The sequence below is a fragment of the Xenopus tropicalis genome, chromosome 6 (genome assembly GCF_000004195.4).
Source record: "Xenopus tropicalis strain Nigerian chromosome 6, UCB_Xtro_10.0, whole genome shotgun sequence".
In the NCBI taxonomy this organism is placed as follows: Eukaryota; Metazoa; Chordata; class Amphibia; order Anura; family Pipidae; genus Xenopus; species Xenopus tropicalis.
In genome coordinates this window covers 55,491,266-55,511,869 of record NC_030682.2, presented here as the reverse complement: position 1 = coordinate 55,511,869, position 20,604 = coordinate 55,491,266, and the positions used below count along the sequence as shown (strand labels likewise).

At 36.9% G+C, this 20,604-nt stretch overlaps 1 protein-coding gene across 2 annotated transcripts in view; it reads left to right on the top strand.

Annotated features, from left to right (window-relative positions):
- Positions 1–20,604, top strand: part of cntnap2 (contactin associated protein 2) — an 892,460-nt gene that overhangs the window by 628,471 nt on the left and 243,385 nt on the right. For both annotated transcript variants that reach the window (XM_031903464.1, NM_001079264.1), the window contains 1 exon segment: positions 2,474–2,674. In XM_031903464.1, the coding sequence (XP_031759324.1) occupies positions 2,474–2,674 (201 nt within the window).

The window sequence follows — 20,604 nt, the reverse complement described above, 5'->3', positions numbered from 1 at the left end:
ACTGGGGGTTGCAGGGCCCACTGGGGCCGGCATCCCCCAAGGTGCCTCACTGGCCACGTCCCCCGCACCCCCACACAAGGGCTCCTGCTGCTCCCTCTTAACCCCCACCCGCCCACCATCTTCCCCTGAACATGCAAGTGAATCGCGCCAGGGTAGGACAGGCACCTGGGGGAGCAGTAACAGGGATTGAGTCTGGGTTTTTTCCTGGTATCCCGGAGGCCCTGAATAGGCCTTTGGGCACTCCAAACAGAAATCCAGCCCTGATAACTACATATAAAAGTAGGACTTCAATGAGACAAGAATGGCTGTGCCTTAAAATCTGTGTAATTTTAGTTGAAATTCAAACATATTTCCAATTTCTCGGTGCAATACAACCCTTGTGCTACATTGCAAAGACTTTAATTTCTTCCATTTTTCAAGTTATTTTAAAAAAAATTTTCTCTATAAAATTCATTGGTTCATGTAGGCTTTACAATGCAGTTTCTTAAATCACCTAAAGGGAGTACAGATGTTATGACCAGTCAACATGTTCGACCAGTCAACATTAGCTGACACTGGCTACCTAATGCTCAATCAATAAACTGATTTGTATCCATTTAAGTCAAGTGTCTGTGCATAGCTTAAACTATTATAAAACACATTTATTGATCAATTTCCCTCCATTATCTTGCTTTACTCCAGGCAATGTAGTCCTTTTAAGGCTATAAAAGGATTTTTGTGAGGCCATATACAGTACACATTTTAATGTTAGCTATTGCAAATATAGCAGTACCTAGAATGTGTCACATACATAAAAATACATCTTCTACTGGGAAATGCTCTGGAACGAGATAAAAAGTTACTGACCATAGGCACATGATCATGAGTTATACACATCTGCATTTCACAAAAATGTAACGAACTAAGTTCAAGGGAAACTATACAGAATGCTGTATGTTACAGCCCATGTGTAAAACACTGCTTCATTTAAATGATGCATTGTCGTAAAAATATACACATAGAAAACATAGAAAACACATAGGACTATATGACATTAAGCTTAAATTAATTACCTATGGTTTTAATGTACTGCATATTTTTTAAGATTTCAACAATAGTGATGAGCAAATTTTTTCGCCAGACATAGAATTGCAGCGACTCTCCACATTTCGCCATTGGCGAATTGTTTCACAAAACTTCAGAGAAAATTCGCTGCTGAAAAAGTTTCGTGAATTTTTCGCCGTTTCACTAATTTTTCTGTCATTTCGCGAATTTTTAGGCAAAGCGAAACAGAACAGATTGGCTCATCACTAGTCAACAATTGTACTTTCTTTTTCATAACTTTTAATAGATACCTTTTGTGAAGTGTGTGTGTATCCAAGTCAAGCTATATGCTAAAAAAGCTGTCAAAAAAATGCCATCCATATAATATTCATATTATCCTTTATTTATATAGCAATGACCTGTTACACAGTGTTTTACAGAACTTAGCATGGAGACACCAGTAGGTTATAAGCATACATAAAATAAATAGAGGGAAATTGAAACTATATTGTTAATAAAGTACAGTACAGCAAAGTTGTTTTTCCTTTATGCAGGCACAAATGTGACACTTCAGTACCCTTGCTAAATGCTAGTTAATCCCGCCACTATCAAACACAAAACAGGGAACTAGGTGCATTTGTGCATGTAGGAAAATTTGTGAAACTGCTGAAAAATTTGTGAAAAAGCAAAAATTTTGCGAAATGCAGCTACCACAGGACTTTTATTTTAAACAACCATGATTTTATTGACGCAACCTTTCCTTATTTGACGCCACCACAACTTTTTGATGGGACCACAACATATTTCACGCAACCACGACTTTAGTTAATGCAAACGCAACTTTTTTTAAAAAAGACTCACTCAGCTAATTTTTGCAGCAGTTTCGCAAAAAAAAAAAAAATGACCAATGGTGAAATGCGGAATTTTGCAGCAAATCCATGCCTGGCAAAAAATTTTGCTCATCGCTAATGACAAATAATGCCAACATTTGAAAACTATTGATTGGAGCTGACAATGCAAATAATTCTATGCAGTGTACTGGTGACCAGTAAATGCTACATGCCAATTGGTTGCTAAAGGTAACTAGACCTGTAGATGCTGATTGGTTGGTAGAGTTACTACATCTGGGAAAACATATGGGAAAATGTAATAAATGCATTTGCTACTTGTCTAGTAATCAGTCAGCATTTACCAGAGTAATTAATCAGCATATATTGGTTTGGAAACAACACTTTAGATAGGTTACTGTGGGTTGTCAAACATTAGACTTTTTATTTATCCAAATAGTGTATTGTATTAAATAATCCCATATCTGTCTTTCAATAAATGTTATTTGTTGTCTAAACAGCCTACAAACTATCTATTACTTTATGCATGATTTTACAAAAATATAATGCTCTCTAGAAATTATTTAGATAACAATAGAGGCCCTTTTTTCTCTTCTCAACAGAGGATAAAGTATGGACAACTTTATTCCATGATCTTTCACTGCAGACCCCCATAGTTGCTGCCAGCCTTGACAAACCAGTTGTTCTTAACTTGAATTATAGCGCATCAATGGAACAGATTTCTGCTATCACCGGCAGTGCTGAGTATTGTGAACAGTACATCTCATATTCCTGCAGAATGTCAAGGCTGCTGAACACACCAGGTAGGTTGATATTGGAATGTCTTCATTTCCAGTGCTCCAGAGGTCACATACTAATCTTTCTCAAATAACTCTATTCATGAAAAATGCATTTTATTTAGATCTTTGATAAACATCATAATTAGCCTCAGCATAAATAAGCACTGAATGTTCTTTGTCAACTAAAAATATCTTAAATATCATTATTTTTCAAGAGACGGCTACGACAAAGAAGAAAGCCTGGGGCACCATCTTTAATAAAAACAAAAAAACCTTTCTTAAAGGAGATATAACCTCCCTACCCCCACAGACATCTGTATTTATAGTTCACAGTTACCATCTTCACAGGGATATTTTCAGCCCCTGAGCTGCCTGAAGCAGCTCTGTCATTGCCTCACTAGTGTAGAGAGTGCAATTGCTGTTTTAAAAACCAATTTCAGTTTTAAAAACTGGAAATTCGCCTCTTAAAGTTACTAGGAGTGGCTTTTTGCTGCCCCTGGTAACTTGGGGGCACTGCCACCTGAGGCGAGCTTCTTAACTTGCCTCATGGTAGCAGCGCCCCTGCATCTTGAGTATCTTTGGATTTTCTTTAATCTTTTGCTGACACTGAGCTTTCTGGCTAGAATGAAGTGAAAGAAGAGGATCCAAAGATACAGGAGATGGTGCCTGTGAACTCTGCTGTGCTACTCTGCATCTTTATGTCAGGTTTACAATCAGCAACACTTTTCCACGTAAAAAACATGGAGGGACAATGGAGGGACAGGCAATGGAGGGCAATGGGTGGGGGCTTTTGTCAGTGGGGGGGTTTAGTTTCCATTAAAGTGGAGACTTTACAACTGTTGAAGTTCTTAAACTACTAGCACCCCCAAGCAGTGGAAGAGTTGCTGGAAGTTCGAGTTAAACAATTAGAGGTCTAAACGTTGGGCCTAATTATTTTAATTACTGCAAATCTTACAGCTATTACGCAATAAAATTTGTAATATTTTTCTGGCCCTTTTAAGCTGTTTTAGATAGAGCCATGTTTAAATGGGATTTGCTACTTTTATTCATTCTGAAAGCGCTGTCTTGGCCAAATATAGGCATGTTTGCACAGAATATGACTACATACACTTTTTACTGCTTTTGAGGTTTGGTGGTGTGCCAGTGTATATTGTAAAATGTAAACAGAGAGGGAAATTCTGCAAGCCATGAAAAATTCACTATTAACCTTACAGTGCAGGGTCAGTTGTTAGCATGGCTTTGAAAGCACAAACTGCATAGCTTTGTTTTTTCACTCGAGGTCTAGTCCATTTCCTAAGGGCTTGGTACTCGCTAAGTATCACAAGTTCTATTTCTCATATGGCTTTAAATCCACTTAGCAATGCTGTGATTTCATTAGCATTTCACAGAAACCAAATTTCTATAGCCTATATGATTTAATATTGACCCATATAAAAAGCTGAATATACATCAATTCCCCTGATTCAGTTAGCCTGGTTCAGCAATGCAAAAGTGAATCAGCATGCGAACTGCAAGATGAATAGCAATTTCCCTACTAACCATGGAAATTAAATATTGCCTTTTCATCAAAAGATAACCAGTATGCAAAATCATTTTTATTTTAATTTTCACAGCAACAATATGCATGCAGCATGGATTTCCCAGTTATCAACTAAACTTCAATAATGTTGACCAGATGCTAAAATGACCATATGCTAGAATGACCATATGCCAGCCAGAGTTTGGGAACTCTCCCATGATTAGGGGATATGAATGCTCGAGCCCGAAGGCTTTAGCTGTCATAAATGTGCCCCTCTATCTTTAGTACATTCTAAATTTGTTAGTCTATCAGTGCAGCAGTGCTGCTATGTTGCACTTACCCTATATTCATGAGCAAAGGATACAATGTAGAATATAAAAATATAATTTATAGGAACAGTAAGCAGGTAATAATACAGCTTCGTTGAAACATACATTTTCTATATTTTGCAGTAGAATTAATACTTGTCTTTGTAGTTTTACAAAGTGAACTATTTATGAATAGTTTGTGGACTGAACTAGTTTGCTGTTTTAACCTACAATGCCGCATTTGCACCAAAGTCTCTCCTTTTGGATAATAAATTGGGCTTTTTTACTTATCTGATTGATTGCCAAGTGCATGGTGAAAAAGCCACTGAGCACAACTCTAACAAATTGTTCAACCAGGGATAACAGCCTCAGATATAAGGGCAATGTACTAAATCCTGTTTATTAGTTATAGTTCACAGGAGCATGAAACCATTCTACAGAAAGTCAATAGGGTTGTATAACATGGCTAAATTGTGTAAATTATACATATATTTAATACTTATTGTGAGAATCCTTTATCGTTATTATGTGATAAGTTTATAAGTAGGTTATTCACTTGATTTTTTAGTTTGTCTTTTTGTGTTTGATCAAAATATATATTTATTATATCACAAAATTACAATTCTGCAACTGCAGAAAGGTATGGACATACATTAATTTCCCCATAGTGAACTACCCCATAACAGCAAAGTGGGCACTTCCTATAAAACTATTAAATACCAATGAATTAAATTATGAAATGAAGTAGACAGGTAGAAACCATTTGGGAAAGGAGCTCAAATATTCATGTTTAAATGAACTAAATAAATGATGGAAATGATGGACTCTTCCTAGTACCACTAGAAATCAAGTACAATATATACATACATTTTTTTTTTTTGGGCTGCCAATTTTATTTTATTATGGTTACACCATTACTTCTTTCAAGATTACAGGTTATTTTTCCACTAATTACAACTTATATATTGTGACTGTTTAACCTTACTCCATTTTAGCAACATGTAGGCTTAAAGGGGACCTGTCGCCCTAAGAAATAATTCCAAATTGTTTTCTATTGTGTCTGTCAAGCAAAATAAACATCACATACACTGTAGAAATTATTTTAATCTTATTTTCTTCAGCCTTGGAATTCACAATTGCAGCAAGCAGGCAGGGGCCATTTTGTGCACACTGTTATTAAGGCAAGCTTTGTATCCTGCCAAAATCTTATTTCTGTGCCAGTGTAGGGGGACCTGATGCCCATGTCCATTCACTGGTTACGAAATTAGATGGTGAGGAGGGATAGGAAATGTGAGGGGCGCAGCAACATCTTATAAGTTCCGAATTGAAAGTGAAAGTAACTGTCTGCCCCACCTCTATGCCTAAGGCATAGAGTTGGGGCAGGCAATATATGATTGACAGCTGGGATTTTTAAATGCTTTTATAATGGGTATGGATGTGATAATAAAAAATGGCTTTTGGTTTCATATTTAATTTAAATGGGGCTTTTATTATACAGCTTTTTATGCCTGGGTGACAGGTCCACTTTAACTTGTAGAGTGATTGATGACCTTCACCCACATACCTGTGTCCCTGTGTTCTTTGTAGAAGTTTGGTACATCAGTTTAAGTTCATGAAGGAAAGGAATATGTTACCACGGTCTGTCAGTTGCCTGATAATGTTAGTAGTTTGTGTTAATAGTAGTTAGATAGGTTCAGGCCTACTGTTCTGAACATTAAGAACTGTATCATTCTAACACATATTTGCAAAGAGAGACAATTTTTCCAGACTGATTGCTGCTTATTAAAAATGTACAGTGAATAATGTGAATGATTCATAGATCAAAAGCCAACCCCTATATGAGATAAGGTACAAAGCATACCTTGGTGCAGTTAATGTGGTAACGCATTTTGTAAATGTTGGCAAGAGTAAACTGCTGCTATGTAGAAAAAATGTCTTGCTATAGGTGTGAGAGATTTCATTGACATTTACATAGTTATCAGAGCTTAACTTGACAAAAAATCTATTGAAAATATTTAGCATCAATTGATATTCTAAACTTCTTCTTTCCCACCTTGAAATGGAATTGCTGATTCAAAATACTAAAGTGCTCATTCAGAAACAATTTCACAGGTAATGAACAGAGTGGATATGTACAATGATTAGAATGCAATTTAAATTCATGAATTTCACAAGAAAACAAAACCACAAAGAAGTTTAGTAAATAGGAAGAAATTTCTCTGACTCTACTGCATAAAATGTATTTTTCTAATTTGTATACTTCTTACTTGTATATGTATTTTGTTTATTGTATCACATGCTTTATTTCATGAACACAGGTACCTTTTTACCTCAAAGGCCAAGTTTTAATATTTATAATTGAATATTTTTACCTTTAAAGGAGAAGAAAAGAGTTAATCTCAAGCTGCAGGCATACCTTCAGTTCTCTCAATAGTGCCCCTAAGTCTCCCCATATCTCTCTTGTTCAGATGATCAGAAGCCTCATAGAAAAAAACACTGAGCTCTGTAAAGAAAATCCCCATAATGCCTTGCTCCTGCACCAAGACCAAGACCGGTGTACATGCTCAGTTTGTAAGACTATGAGGAAGCTTCCTGCTGATTGTCTCAGATCACACATTACAAAGGGGGGTAGTAATTAGCATTCTTGAGGGAGGGGGGAGCAGGAAAGGGGAGAGAGGAGAGAGCTACACAGACGCTGGCACAGGAAAACAAAGAGACAAGAAATCCTGTGTTTCTTTTGACAGAGAACTCAGTGCAGCTTTTCTGTGAGTGTTTATGGCTGTATTTACATAGACCTTTCTGATAAAGCTTACTTCGTTTTTACCTTTCTTTCTCCTTTAATCTAGTGTATATAAAGCATTCCTATTGCAAGAACACCTATATTCAGCACTTAGGAGTTATCATATTTTTATATTTACTCCAAGACTAGATGAGGGGTCAGTACTAAGGAATCCTTACTGGAGTGATTTGTTTTAATTGCATGAAAAACCTGATGTCAAGAGGTGGGTAGAAAGCTGTTGGGGGGTCAGACTTTGTACTGCTCTACCTATGTCACTTCTGCAGTTATTAATTTACTAGCTAATAATTGGATTGCTTCAGTACAGGGTTAGGTAACCTTAAGCTCTTACCCAGTGCTGAACTGCAATTTCCATTACTCCTTCTCGAATGCAAGTATCAGAACAATGAAATAGAACACTGATGCTACTTTGGAGCTAAGAGTAATTGTAACACTTTCTTTGACGGCAAAATTCATATGTTCATAGCTCAAGAATAGGTCAACTTGAGCATTCCAAATGCCACAAAACAAGTAGGAATTTTAGCAAGTACTGAAGTGTAAATATATTTTTGAAAAATGAATATTGTCTGTTTGATTACAAAAAATTACCTTTGTGGAATAAAAGAGTAACATAAAAATAACAGTTGCCATAACATATGTTTTTCTGCTACTTATAATTTCCCCAAAAATAGTGTAACGGAATTCAAAATGTCCTCATACCATTATTCTAAAAGAAGCTTCAACTGCATTAATGTAAAATATTACACTTTTGATTATACACAATGTATCAATGTATCCTGGCTTCTCTAATGGCCTTCCTACAATCCTTAAACTCCTCAGTGACTTCTAACATCCGTAGTTTTTCCAATTGGGGTAACTTATTTATGGTATTATTGTGTTCCTAACCATGACTTATTATATTGTTTTATAGTTTTAGGAATTATCTGTGAAAGTTGCATTTCTGAAATTTACAGGAATGTCTGTACATTTAGGGGGTTATTTATTAATGTTCAAATTTGTGTAGTTTTCATATTTGAATAACCTCAAAAGGTAAAAAATTTAATGTTACCTTATTTAGAAAAAAAATCTGAAAAAACGCAATCAAATAAAACCGTTAAAAACACTGAATACCTCAAATGTATTCTTCCCATGATTTGTTTTTTCTCATGATGGTTCAACAGAAAATACATTTGAAAAACTTTTTTTGCTTAGTAAATATTAAAAATCATTTTTAAACCATTATTTAAATTTGTTATTTTTAGTGCAAAAAACTAGTATCACGTGAATAAATATACAAACATTGACAAATGACCCACTTAATTTAGAAAATGTATTCATCAACAAATTGAAATACACATTCAAGAAGTGTTGTTAAAGGAATGCAGAGGGTTTCCCACTGCCTCACATAATGGAAATCCCTTAATACCAAATGATACAGATGTTTCTGAGTTTTGATAAATCCAGCTGTAATGTAATTTTATATGATTCTGCTATTGCTGCCCAAAGTTGTGTCTGCATTAGTTTTTTCCCAGGTATAACAAATACAATAGTTCATTCTGCCCATCTGCATACTCCTAAAAACAAGCTTCATCCATATCCATGACATTATTTTTTGATGTCACATGGTAAAACTGATTTACTGCCAGTGATTCCAGCAAGTAATGGTTTGTGCCATATTGATTATATTGATTGCAATGACCAAGCCATTTGTATCCTGGGGTCCTGTTTATTAAGGATCCCTTAGAAAATGCTTTGCATATTTTTTTATTAGGCTTATAGTACAGTTCTGATTTAGTAGTTAGGATATCATTCAGACTTTTTACATAATGTATGTATTGCCAAATTGATTGTCAATTTATAGTAGCCTAGCTGGCCCCAGATATGGAAATGATATTTATAGTCTAGAAAATATGTAAAAGTCAAGTATGTTACTGTTTTCAGATTCTATGATTTGGTAGACATGACTGACTCTACATAGTAAAAAAAGACATATGTCCATCAAGTTCAACCATAATGCCTATATATAACCTGCCTAACTACTAGTTGATCCAGAGGAAGGCAAAAAACCTCATCTGAAGCCTCTCTAATTTGCCACAGAGGGGAAAAAATTCCTTCCTGACTCCAAGATGGCAATCGGACCAGTCCCTGGATCAACTAGTACTAAGAGCTATCTCCCATAACCCTGTATTCCCTCACTTGCTAAGAATCCATCCTGCCCCTTCTTAAAGCTATATAATGTATCAGCCAGCACAACTGATTCGGGGAGGGAATTCCAGAACTTCACAGCTCTCACTGTAAAAAATCCTTTCCGAATATTTAAATGGAACCTCCCTTCTTCTAAACGAAGTGGGTGCCTTTGTGTCCGTTGGAAGGACCTACTGGTAAATAAAACATTAGAAAGGTTATTATATGATCCCTTTATATATTTATACATAGTTATCATGTCACCTCTTAAGCGTCTCTTCTCCAGTGTAAACAGACCCAACTTGGCCAGTCTTTCTTCATAACTGAGACTTTCCATACCCTTTACCAGCTTAGTTGCCCTTCTCTGGACCCTCTCTAACTCAATAATGTCCCGTTTGAGCACTGGAGACCAAAACTGAACAGCATATTCTAGATGGGGCCTTACCAGCGCTCTGTAAAGGGGAAGAATAATCCCATCCTCCCGTGAATCTATACCCCTTTTAATACAGCTCAAAACCTTGTTTGCCCTTGCAGCTGCTGCCTGGCATTGCTTGCTACAGCCAATTTTATTATCTACAAGGACTCCAAGGTCCTTCTCCATTATGGATTTGCCTAGTGCAGTCCCATTAAGGGTATACGGGGCTTGCATATTTTTACATCCCAGGTGCATGACCTTACATTTATCCACATTAAATCTCATCTGCCACTTAGCTGCCCAGATTGCCAGTTGGTCAAGATCCTGCTGCAGGGATGTCACATCCTGGATAGAATTGACTGGTCTGCAGAGTTTTGTGTCATCTGCAAACACTGATACATTACTCATAATACCCTCCCCTAAGTCATTTATGAACAAATTAAACAAAAGTGGACCCAGTACAGAACCCTGAGGGACCCCACTGAGGACCTTATTCCAAGTAGAGAATGTACCATTAACAACCACCCTCTGTACCCGATCCTGTAGCCAGTTTTCTATCCATGTGCAAACGACTTCACTAAGACCAATAGACCTTAGCTTAGAAAGCAGTCGTTTGTGGGGAACGGTATCAAATGCTTTGGCAAAATCCAAATAGATTATATCTACTGCATCCCCACTGTCCAGCTTCTTACTTACCTCATCAAAACTCTGGAACCAGGTTAGGTTTCTTTGTCTCATTGATGTCTTTTTCTTCCTCTCTGATATGCAAATATGGTTTGTAAACACTGTTGCTCAACTAACATGACTGTGCTGCCGGGCAATAAACCCCAACATATATCAAAGGTTAAAGCATAAAAAAGTTGTAGACCAGACATATCAGGATCTTAAAGAAAAACTACTTGACAAAATCTTTCCCCAGCTCTCCAGGATGCACAGCCTCATTAAAAAGCAAAATAATCCTCTAATGGAAAACCTCTGAGGGCAGTGACACATGGGGAGATTAGTTGGCCGCAATAAATCTTCGATAATGCAGGTGACTAATCTCCCCAAAATTCCATCCCACCAACAAGAATGTAAATCGCCGGTGGAATGGCATGCGCTTCGCTACGGTTTTCCCAAGTTGCCCAAAGTTTCCTGCATCAAAAAGTATTTTCCATAGTATCCATAGTTTTCCATAGTTTCGCAAATTGTTTGGTGAACCGAAATGGGACAGATCTGCTAATCACTAGTTTTGAAGCTACAGACCAGGATTAGGGCTTCTATAGAAAGTCACAAGCTTTTAGATGGCAAAGTTTTCCATTCAAGTTTTCAAGTTTCTTTGCACTTCATAAATACCAGACATTTGAGTTATTGAACCATAACACAACAAATTCAAGTTTATTTAGCAGAAAAAAACTCTAAAAAATCAAACTCTAAGGGGCACATTTACTTACCCACGAACGGGCCGAATGCGTCCGATTGCGTTTTTTTCGTAATGATCGGTATTTGGCGATTTTTCGGAAAATTATCGCGCCTTTTTCGTAGCCAAAAGTTGTGCAAAATGTTGCGATTTTTTCGTAGCGTTCGGATTCATTCAAGCTTCAGTATGGTGACTTTTCTTGGGCCAGGTTGGAGCTGCAGGGTGCCATTGAGTCCTATGGGAGGATTCCAAAATCATGCTAAGTCTGAAAGTTTCGCCCGCCGCTTACGAGCGCTCAATACGAAAAAGTCGGGACAAAATACAAGCGAATCGTAATGGTTTTTTTCGCGAAAATCGTATTGGTAACGAAAAAGTCGCGACAATTTCCGAAAAGTCGTAAAGGCGCTGAAAAAATCGCAAAAAAACCCAAAAAGTCGCAAAATGTTCGTTTTCCAATCGGAATTTTTCCAATTCGGATTCGACTTTGTGTCTTAGTAAATCAGCCCCTAACATTGACAAATCTCCCCCTAGAGGTGGAGGTTTCTGTAGACACTTTGTAGATATATATCAAACCATATAAAATGCTTATTCAGTTTACCTGTTGCATTATAATTCTACATAGACTGCTTGGGTCCATTCTAAAGTTATTAAAAGAAATACAAGAACCACCAAAAAAGCTGTGCCGGCTCCTTCATGGTTAACAGCTCAGTTATAGAAGTGTTTCTGTAAGCATTACCTTTTGCATTTTAGATGTGTTTCTCTGTATATGTTCTAGCACTGTAAATTATAGAAAATTGTGCTGTAATAATAATGATCAATGAATTGTTACAGTCTTCAACAAATGTCACCTCTTCTATGGGTTTGTTGTTTATGATACATTATTGCATTATTTAATATTTTTAAATGCAATTGTCCAAGTACCTATTCTTGTAAGAATGCAAAAGATCCTAATTTTCCTTTGTCAAAACTGTCACATGCAAAACAAAAAAAAGAAAGCCTTTTGTTAAATCTCTTAGCACTAAAACATTATTTTTGAGAGATTTGCTGAGATTTTTTTGCAACAATTTAGCTAATTTTAGTTCCAGATGTTTATTTTTCATACAGAGAAACTAGCAACATTTTTTTCATGTTACTAACTTTAATAGTTGTGTAGGGACCCATAGGGTTAAAGCTCCCTATAGTCGTAGCCCTACACTTCCTTATCTGCTGTTACTGAGCAGAATCTTATGTTTCAACTTTAGCTATTTGCATCTCTGCAATTATTGGCCCTTAGTTAGGATGACCACTTCCTGAATACTGTAATATAGTGTGGGCACTTCCTCTTTGGCATTCCTATCATCAACAGAAGGTGGTGCACATTGAGCCTGGGACCCCAACTAGGCCCAGAAGCCTGTGCCCTAGAGGAAGCCAATCCATCTAGAGATTATAAGTCGGCGATCAGGGACCCCGTGAGTGAGCTGAAGTCATCTGCAGGTTAGACTGTGTCATAGTACGCTCTAGGAGTGTGACTTAGTTCAGGGTTATTTAGCAAGAACAGCTGTGTGCTCCAACAATGGAGAATTGAGTAGGTTTAGTATTATTATTATTATTATTATTATTAACATTTATTTATAAAGCGCCAACATATTCTGCAGCGCTGGTACACCCAAGTCTCTGCTGCCTTATTGTAGGGACCACAGTTCAGACTCAGGTGTCAGGCTATGTCTCAACCCTGAACCACCGTTGGCTGTAGGGATCCAGTCCAGTAAAGGTAGACACCCTTGGGACTCCTATCTATTATGCCACATCTGTCTCCACCGTGGTGCTACACTGTTCTGCTACTGTGCAACTGCATCTGACATTTGTGCTATTCTACCTCAGTGCTGTGAGTATTAACCCTGCATATGCTGTGTACCATCAATAAACCAAGTTCTAGTTCAATGCAAAAGAACTTCTGTCATCCATAATAACATTATATACACCTTTGGCAGTAAAGAGTTGCAGTTCAGCAACATCTCACAAGTGCATTTCTTCCATTTTGCAGAGGCCCAGACTGTGTGTTTGAGTCACATGTGCCCGTGCTCATACCTACTAGCCGGATTTGGCAAATACTTGCCAAGATAGGGTTACAGTTGAAAAACATATAAAATAATTTCAATTAATTTGTAGAAAACATTACTTGAAAAAAAACTTTTTTTTATATTTTAGAATAATATAATATAATATCTAAAGATTTCTCAGATCGGTGAACCATCAAATCCACTTCATGCTTGCAGTGAAACCAAATTCCAGTCTTGTTAATATGCACTTATACAAAACATACAGGAGACCAAATCACTGTGTTCTTTACCTACATTTTTACACCAGTGGAGAAAATGCAACATGAGCCCTAGGTGTTAAGACTGAGTATAAATAGTGATGAGCGAATCTGTCCTGTTTTGCTTCGCCAAAAAATTTGCGAAACTTAGGGAAATCTAGTATTCAATAGCAAGCAACACAATTATTATTATTTTATTTTTTTTAATGACTGAAACTGCAGTAGTCCATTCTAAACTGATGATTATTTGCTTCATCTTGCTGGGCCTGAGAAAACTTTTTCCCATAACCGCTTTGCTCTTTTTATTTCAGTAGCTCATCAGCAGTTTTAAAATATAACTTTGAATTTGCCTTTTGTTTTATATCCTAATTCTTCTTTTCTTATGTTAATATATCCTTTTCTGCGGAAAGGATAAATAAAATAACTTCTTTGCTTTTCTACAGCAAAGGTACAAACCTAATATTCAAAATGATTTTGTATAAAAGATATAAAGAACACATTTAAAAGCAAGAAGTGTAATAAAACGGTGTATATTTTATTGTTCCTTTGCATAAGGTTATGGGCTTTTCTTGTGTTGCTTATATCCTGCCAAGTCAAAGACTGGGAGCATTTTATTCTCTTAGCATTTTGTTTTCAATACACGGTAATTTGTACCTTGCTGCTAACCATAACATTTCTGTATGGATTTAATACTAGAAGTATAGACTATTTGTTCCCGGGCTTAAGCAATTAAGATGGCAGCTTAGTGCCTCATGAAAGTATACATGAGGCTGAAAGTGCTGAAGGCCATTGCCTTCTCCACGGCTTTTTATAGTTGTGTCCTGTGTACATCAAAACTGTGACAACTGTAACGGTGTCATTTTATGTTCAAACATGTTCATTGAACTGAACTAAAGCCATCAAATCAAACCTTAATCAAACATAAAATTTTATTGCAAAGGCCTTTGAGTAGAAGCTACTTCATCTTTCTTAATGATCTGTTGCCACAGAAAATCTCTTAAGTAAGTTCTATTAATAAAAAAAGATAACGGTATTCATGACTTCTTTAGTAAGAACTAGACTGATGTTACAGTATATTTACTCAATATTCAGGGAGATAACTATTGATCTTGTCCCACATGTGCACACAAAAAATTTGTCTTTGTTCTTCTTAGTAGGTCTACATCTGACTTATTGATTTCTATTGATTGTAGAAAGCTCCCTTCATCATATGTTGCACAGTATATTATGGTTCGTTACATTCTGCGAAGATTGCTTTGCTGTTTATAGAGAAAATGACCATGACTAGATGGTGATATTTGGAGGAATTCTTTCACAATATTCTATGTCCTTGTTTTCAGTCCAGATGCACTGGCTCCATTGCCACAGGATCTAAAAAGCCAAAGGTATCTGTGGCTCCCAACTGTGTGTGGTTCCCCTGCACCAACTTGTATGAGGCTAGGACCATGTGGTACAGTGCTGTACTTTGCCCTCAGTAACATGATATTGAGACTTCTGGGGAAGGCTCCAATTCCAGAAAATGCTAAATTCGCAGTGTCACCAGTCACTGTTACAGTGGTTGAATATTAAAGTAAAACAGGATTGCTATAGAGAATATTTATGTAAAGGCACTTATGATCATCACAGCTAAAAATATTGCCTTCCAAAATCCCTATCATAGTTTCACTATCAAGTAATCTGGCCAATCCAATTCTTTAGCATTTCAGCCAAATGACCAACCAAAACAAAAATTGGTTAATTGATAAGGATCTTCATCTCTGGGTTCATACAATCATTGGCCAAACAGAGCCACTGTATGAACACATTGTGCTGAAGCAGGGGATGATATAACTTATGCAAGAATTTCACCTATTCTATTTCATGAAATATGCATCCTGACAAGCGCAATATTTTGCATCAAATACAACAATTCTGAAAAATGTACTACATATTTAAAAAAAAAAAACAATGCAGATCACACTGATTTTTTATCTTAAGGTTATTGAAGGCCTCAGAAACTAAAGGGTTCTGAATACCATTGCTATACATTTTAAAGGGACACTGGACTTTCCATGTTTTTAAACTAATTCTTCTGCCCTTTCCCTATGAGAAATTACTCTTACAACCGTATTCAGGAATTTGCTTTTTACTGACTGACACCCCCAGAATTTATCTAATGATGTGGCTTACTCCGTTAAGAAACAACCTATATTACAGCAGAACTCTGCAGTTTTTATATGACTGGGGGCATAGCAGCAAGGAGAATCCTGTGGTTGTTGCTAACACGTAAGCTAGGCTCAGTGTGATAGGCTGCATTATGAGCCAGTGTATATTTATATTTCTGCTGCTAATGTACAGCATTCTCCAGAATTCACAATCCATTGTCTCAGCTGATACTAATCTGTATAGCTTCAGCAAGGTTGTCCCTAGCCTATAATTACTCTTTCTAATATTTTGCTTTGTGGTACAAAAAAACGATATAATATTATGGACACTATTCTGCATTGTCAACTAGATTTGAAAAAGATATTTTATATTTTTATATTTGTTACTTTAACAAGACATATTGCATGGGAATAAGGATATCTAGTGCATTCCTGAATATCAAGTGAGAGATCAGTGTTCAAAATTGCAAGTTACTGTGAACTAGCAATGCACAGAATACCTGCTGCACATGCACCATTTATTTGCCTATCAAATATCATTTATAATCTCTTTACTTCTCAAAACCGTAACAAAAGTGAACAAAAGTTAACCACCCCTTTAAAGTTTGCTGCTGCATAAATGTGCTAATGTGTTGTATGTTATACATTTTCTTTTCTAATGTGGAAATGTGTTTATGTGTTGGTTTATAAGGAATATTATCTTACCTTAGTAGGACTTCTTTATATATGTATCAGCTTGGGCTCTATTCATTATTCTCCCTGCACTGCACTAAGGGGCTGATTTATCCAAACTCCAAGTCCAAATTATGGATCTTAAAAAGTAGGAAGCTTCCCATAGGACTCAATGGCACTCCAGCTCAAACCTGGCCAAAGAAAAGTCACAATACTGAAGCTTAGATGAATTCCAAAACTTTCGTACTCGTTGCGACAAATCCGATTTTGTCTCACAAATTGACACAATGCATGTAAAAGTCTCGGAAATGAACGAAAATATCATAGAAAATACGCTCAATTCTAAAACTTGGAAAAAATAAAAAATTTTTGCATTCGAACTCAATTGTACTTTAATGAATAGGCCCCTTAGTATTTTCAGCATGCTAAGCAGTTCAAGAGCACCAGCAATTCTGCTCTTCCGTTAGCTAAACTGTGATCTCCTCTAACCACAAAAGTCCTTGTTCAGAGCATATGCTCACCCACCTCAGGGATTAAACCACCATATTATATATACATACCCATACCACAACATATCAACCTGGCAGACTGTCAAGTGTCAAAGTCTGTTCATTAATTCCTTTATATTTTTGCTTCACTTGCCCCTGTTATACACTAATTAACTAACTAACTAACTCGAAAATGGTGTAACCTCAAATCTTAAAGGCTACATACAGGTAAGTAAAACTAGCAAAAACATGGTGGCAATGCTAACCCCCACCCTACATTTGAATTATCCCATGAGCCACTCCTTGAGGCTGAACTGGTTCATAGAGCCCCTCCTCCAGGGGCAAGGTCAGACAAAGTGTATCTCTGCTTCTCTCAGCAGAGCGGAGCAGATCAGAGGTCAGCCTGGAAAACATTTGCGTTCGCGTTTTTCAGGCCAAACTCCAATCCGCTTTTGTACAGAGCGGCATGCAAAAGAAAATCCGCTTCTCTCAGCCAGGCAGAAAAGTGCAGGGCTCAGAGAAGCAGAGATATGCTTTGTCTGACATCGCAAGTCTCGGTTCTCTATGCTCATAATAAACATAACTAAAGATTATTATCTTGCTGAGAACAACAGGTGCAAAACATGTATGTTTTTTTCAGAGAGATATTTCAGTATGTACATTGAAATTACAACACATATATTTTTTTCCAAGAAACAACAATCTTCTTCAAAGTTTTCACTGTGTATATTGTACTTGTTCATCATCTTTTTGAACATTTAAATCTAACTCATTTTGTGTTGTTATCTAAATCCAAGCCAATCCCTTGTTAGAATAAGACTCTTCTCACAGAGAATGAAACTGGCATGATGAAAAAGAATTCAGTCAGTACAAGTGCAATTGTAGCTTTTCACGCCCAATGGCCATAAATTATTCAGTTTCTTTGGAGATATGGTTTAAAAGATTAAACATTGAGGGGACTGAGTTTACAGAGCACTGTGTTCACTGAACATTGGAAAGAAATGTAGACTTTGCTTGTGGAAAATCATATATCTTTGTTCATGTTTCAAAAACCAAGACTAATATTAAATTGCAATTACAAATGAACTTGAACGTTTACATCCTATTTTTAAATAGCATTTTAAGCCTAGCAATAAAAGAGATACAGATCGAGCCAAAGGAGCTGTTGTTTTACAATATGCCTGAATAATAACAAAATTTGGTGTATTTTTTTTTTTCATTTTTATTAGAATTGAGGAGTATTGTGGAGTATTATTATTATTATTATTTTTGACATAGCCGCAACATATTCCGCAGTGCTTTATGGTGATTACATATCTTTCTATCAGTCCGTGGCCAAGTGGAGCTTTACAGTGTAAAGGTGGCCATATACGCTAAGATCCGCTCGCTTAGATTTGTTTGTAGTTTGGGGACCGCATCAACGAGCCTATGTGGTCCCTGATCTGACGAAAAATCATTCCTGCCCATTCGAGATCTACCCGTTTTCAGGCCAGATATCAGTCGGCCAGGCCCGTAGTTAGTACCCATACAGGGGCCAATAAGCTGCTGAATTGGTCCAAGGGACCGATTTTGGCAGCTAGAAATGGCCCGTGTATGACCACCAAGTATGACCACCTTAAGTTCCTATTACATTTGCACACACTGGGGCTCATTTATCAACACTGGGCAAATTTGCATGTGGGCAGTAACCCATAGCAACCAATCAGCAAGTTGCTTTTTCCAGTGAGCTGCAGGTAGAACAATGAATGCAACACTTTGATTGGTTGCCAAGGGTTACTGCCCATGGGCAATTTTGCCCATTATTGATAAATGACCCCCACTATGTTAAATTTTATCAGAAGCCAATAAAATATGTTTTAGCATGTAGGAGATAACTAGTGGAATCCCTTCCTGACTTCTGGTTGGAATTAAACCTAGGACTCTAGGGACTACATATTCGAACAGTTTTACCCATAATCCATTTAGTGTGCCTGCACCCTGGGAGACACAGTGGTTCTGGGTATATCAGTAAGCTTTTTGGAGCTTAGGGGTGGATACTGAGTTTATCCACAGGATAAGAATCTGCCCAACTGTACAAGGGGCTTTTTTTTGTTTTATTGCGGATATTCAAATCCTTTTTAAATTGATATTTCTTGCATTCACCATTCCCTCAGTGTGGAGATCATTTAGTTTAGTATTCATCATTTCCAAAGCAATTTTATGCAAATAATATTTTTAACATCTTAGATATCATGAAACAGTACTTGGAAAAATGTGCTAATTACATTTATGGAGACAGCCATATGCCATTACATTTCACAAAACTTAAGTAATTAAACATCCATACAGCAAATAAAGTTGTTTTGCTGTTTAAAGACTATTTAGTTTTTATTTCAAAGCTGGAAAAATTCTGGCAAAATATTCAGCTGCCTACACACTGAACAAGATTATTGAAAATTAAGTCATTTTTGGATGGTCAAGCACCACTTAATGTGTGGTACCTCCAGTTGACAAAGCAAACAAAGTTAAATTTAGACTGGGCTCAAAGGGCCATGTTTACTAAAGTGTGACTAGAGGAGCTGAACTTTAATTTAAAACATCATTCTTTACAAGAAGGGCATTGAGGTTGTGCAGTGCTCTGCTGAGTGATGTTGTGATTAGTGATGAGCTAATTTTTTTGGCAGGCATGGATCAGCAGCAAATTTCCACATTTCGCCATTGGTGAAATGTTTAGTGAAACATCCGTGAAAATTCACTGTAGAAAAAATAGTTGCACGTCAGAAAAACTTGCGGTCACGTCAAATTGGGCATGGTCGCATCAAAATGGGTGAGGTCGAGTCACATTGGGTGCAGTCGCAGCGAAATAGGTGCAAAAAAACCACCACCCCCCCCCCCCCGCACACCTAAATGAAACTTACCTGTGGCGTGTCGGGGGTCGGAGGGTGTTGGGGGCCCCTGCAGGGGGTGGGGTGAAAAGGCGGTGGGAGCCATTGGGGGGTGCAGGGGCCCCTGAGGCAGAAGCCTCCGTAGGCCCTGCACCCCCAGTCTGACCCTGACCTCATATATTGGTTATTGATTGTTTTGTATGTTTTCTTGTTGTTTAGTGTACTTGCACAATTATTCTACAATGCTGCAAAATATGTTAGAAATAATAATAATAATAATAAAAATGTGTCATACTTGAGTTTAGTTGTGGCAAATTTTGGGGTGTTTTTTGTTTGTTTTTACAGAAAATTAACATTTCACACTTCAGTAAATAGGCCTCAATAGGCCTCAGAGTCTCCTTTATAGAAGGAACCAAATAAACCAAGAAAGACAAACAACCACCATGTGCATAACGATGAATAAAATGCATATGCATGTACCTTTAGAAAAGCATTATTGCTGTTTTATTATTTTTTTTTGTAAATTATATTTGATCTTTGCCATTATCTGAATACTTTTCCATGAGAAAAAACTCATTTAGCTGACAATTTGTAATTTTGCACTGACTACATAAAACTGAGGGCAAGGTCATGCAAAGCGTAGATCTGCTTCTCTCAGCCTGATGGAAAAATGCAGAACTGAGAGACGTGGATCTATGCTTTGTGTGACCTCACCCTAATAGTTATGTAGGGTGATATTATATTTCAAAATCAAAAAACAGCAGAATTGTTTTGGCACCAATACAGATTCATGCAGTTTAGTTAGGAGCAAGAACAAGGTACTGTTTTATCCTGTTTTTAATCACAGAAAAAAAGAAATCATTTATGATTATGAATGCTTTGTTAAAAA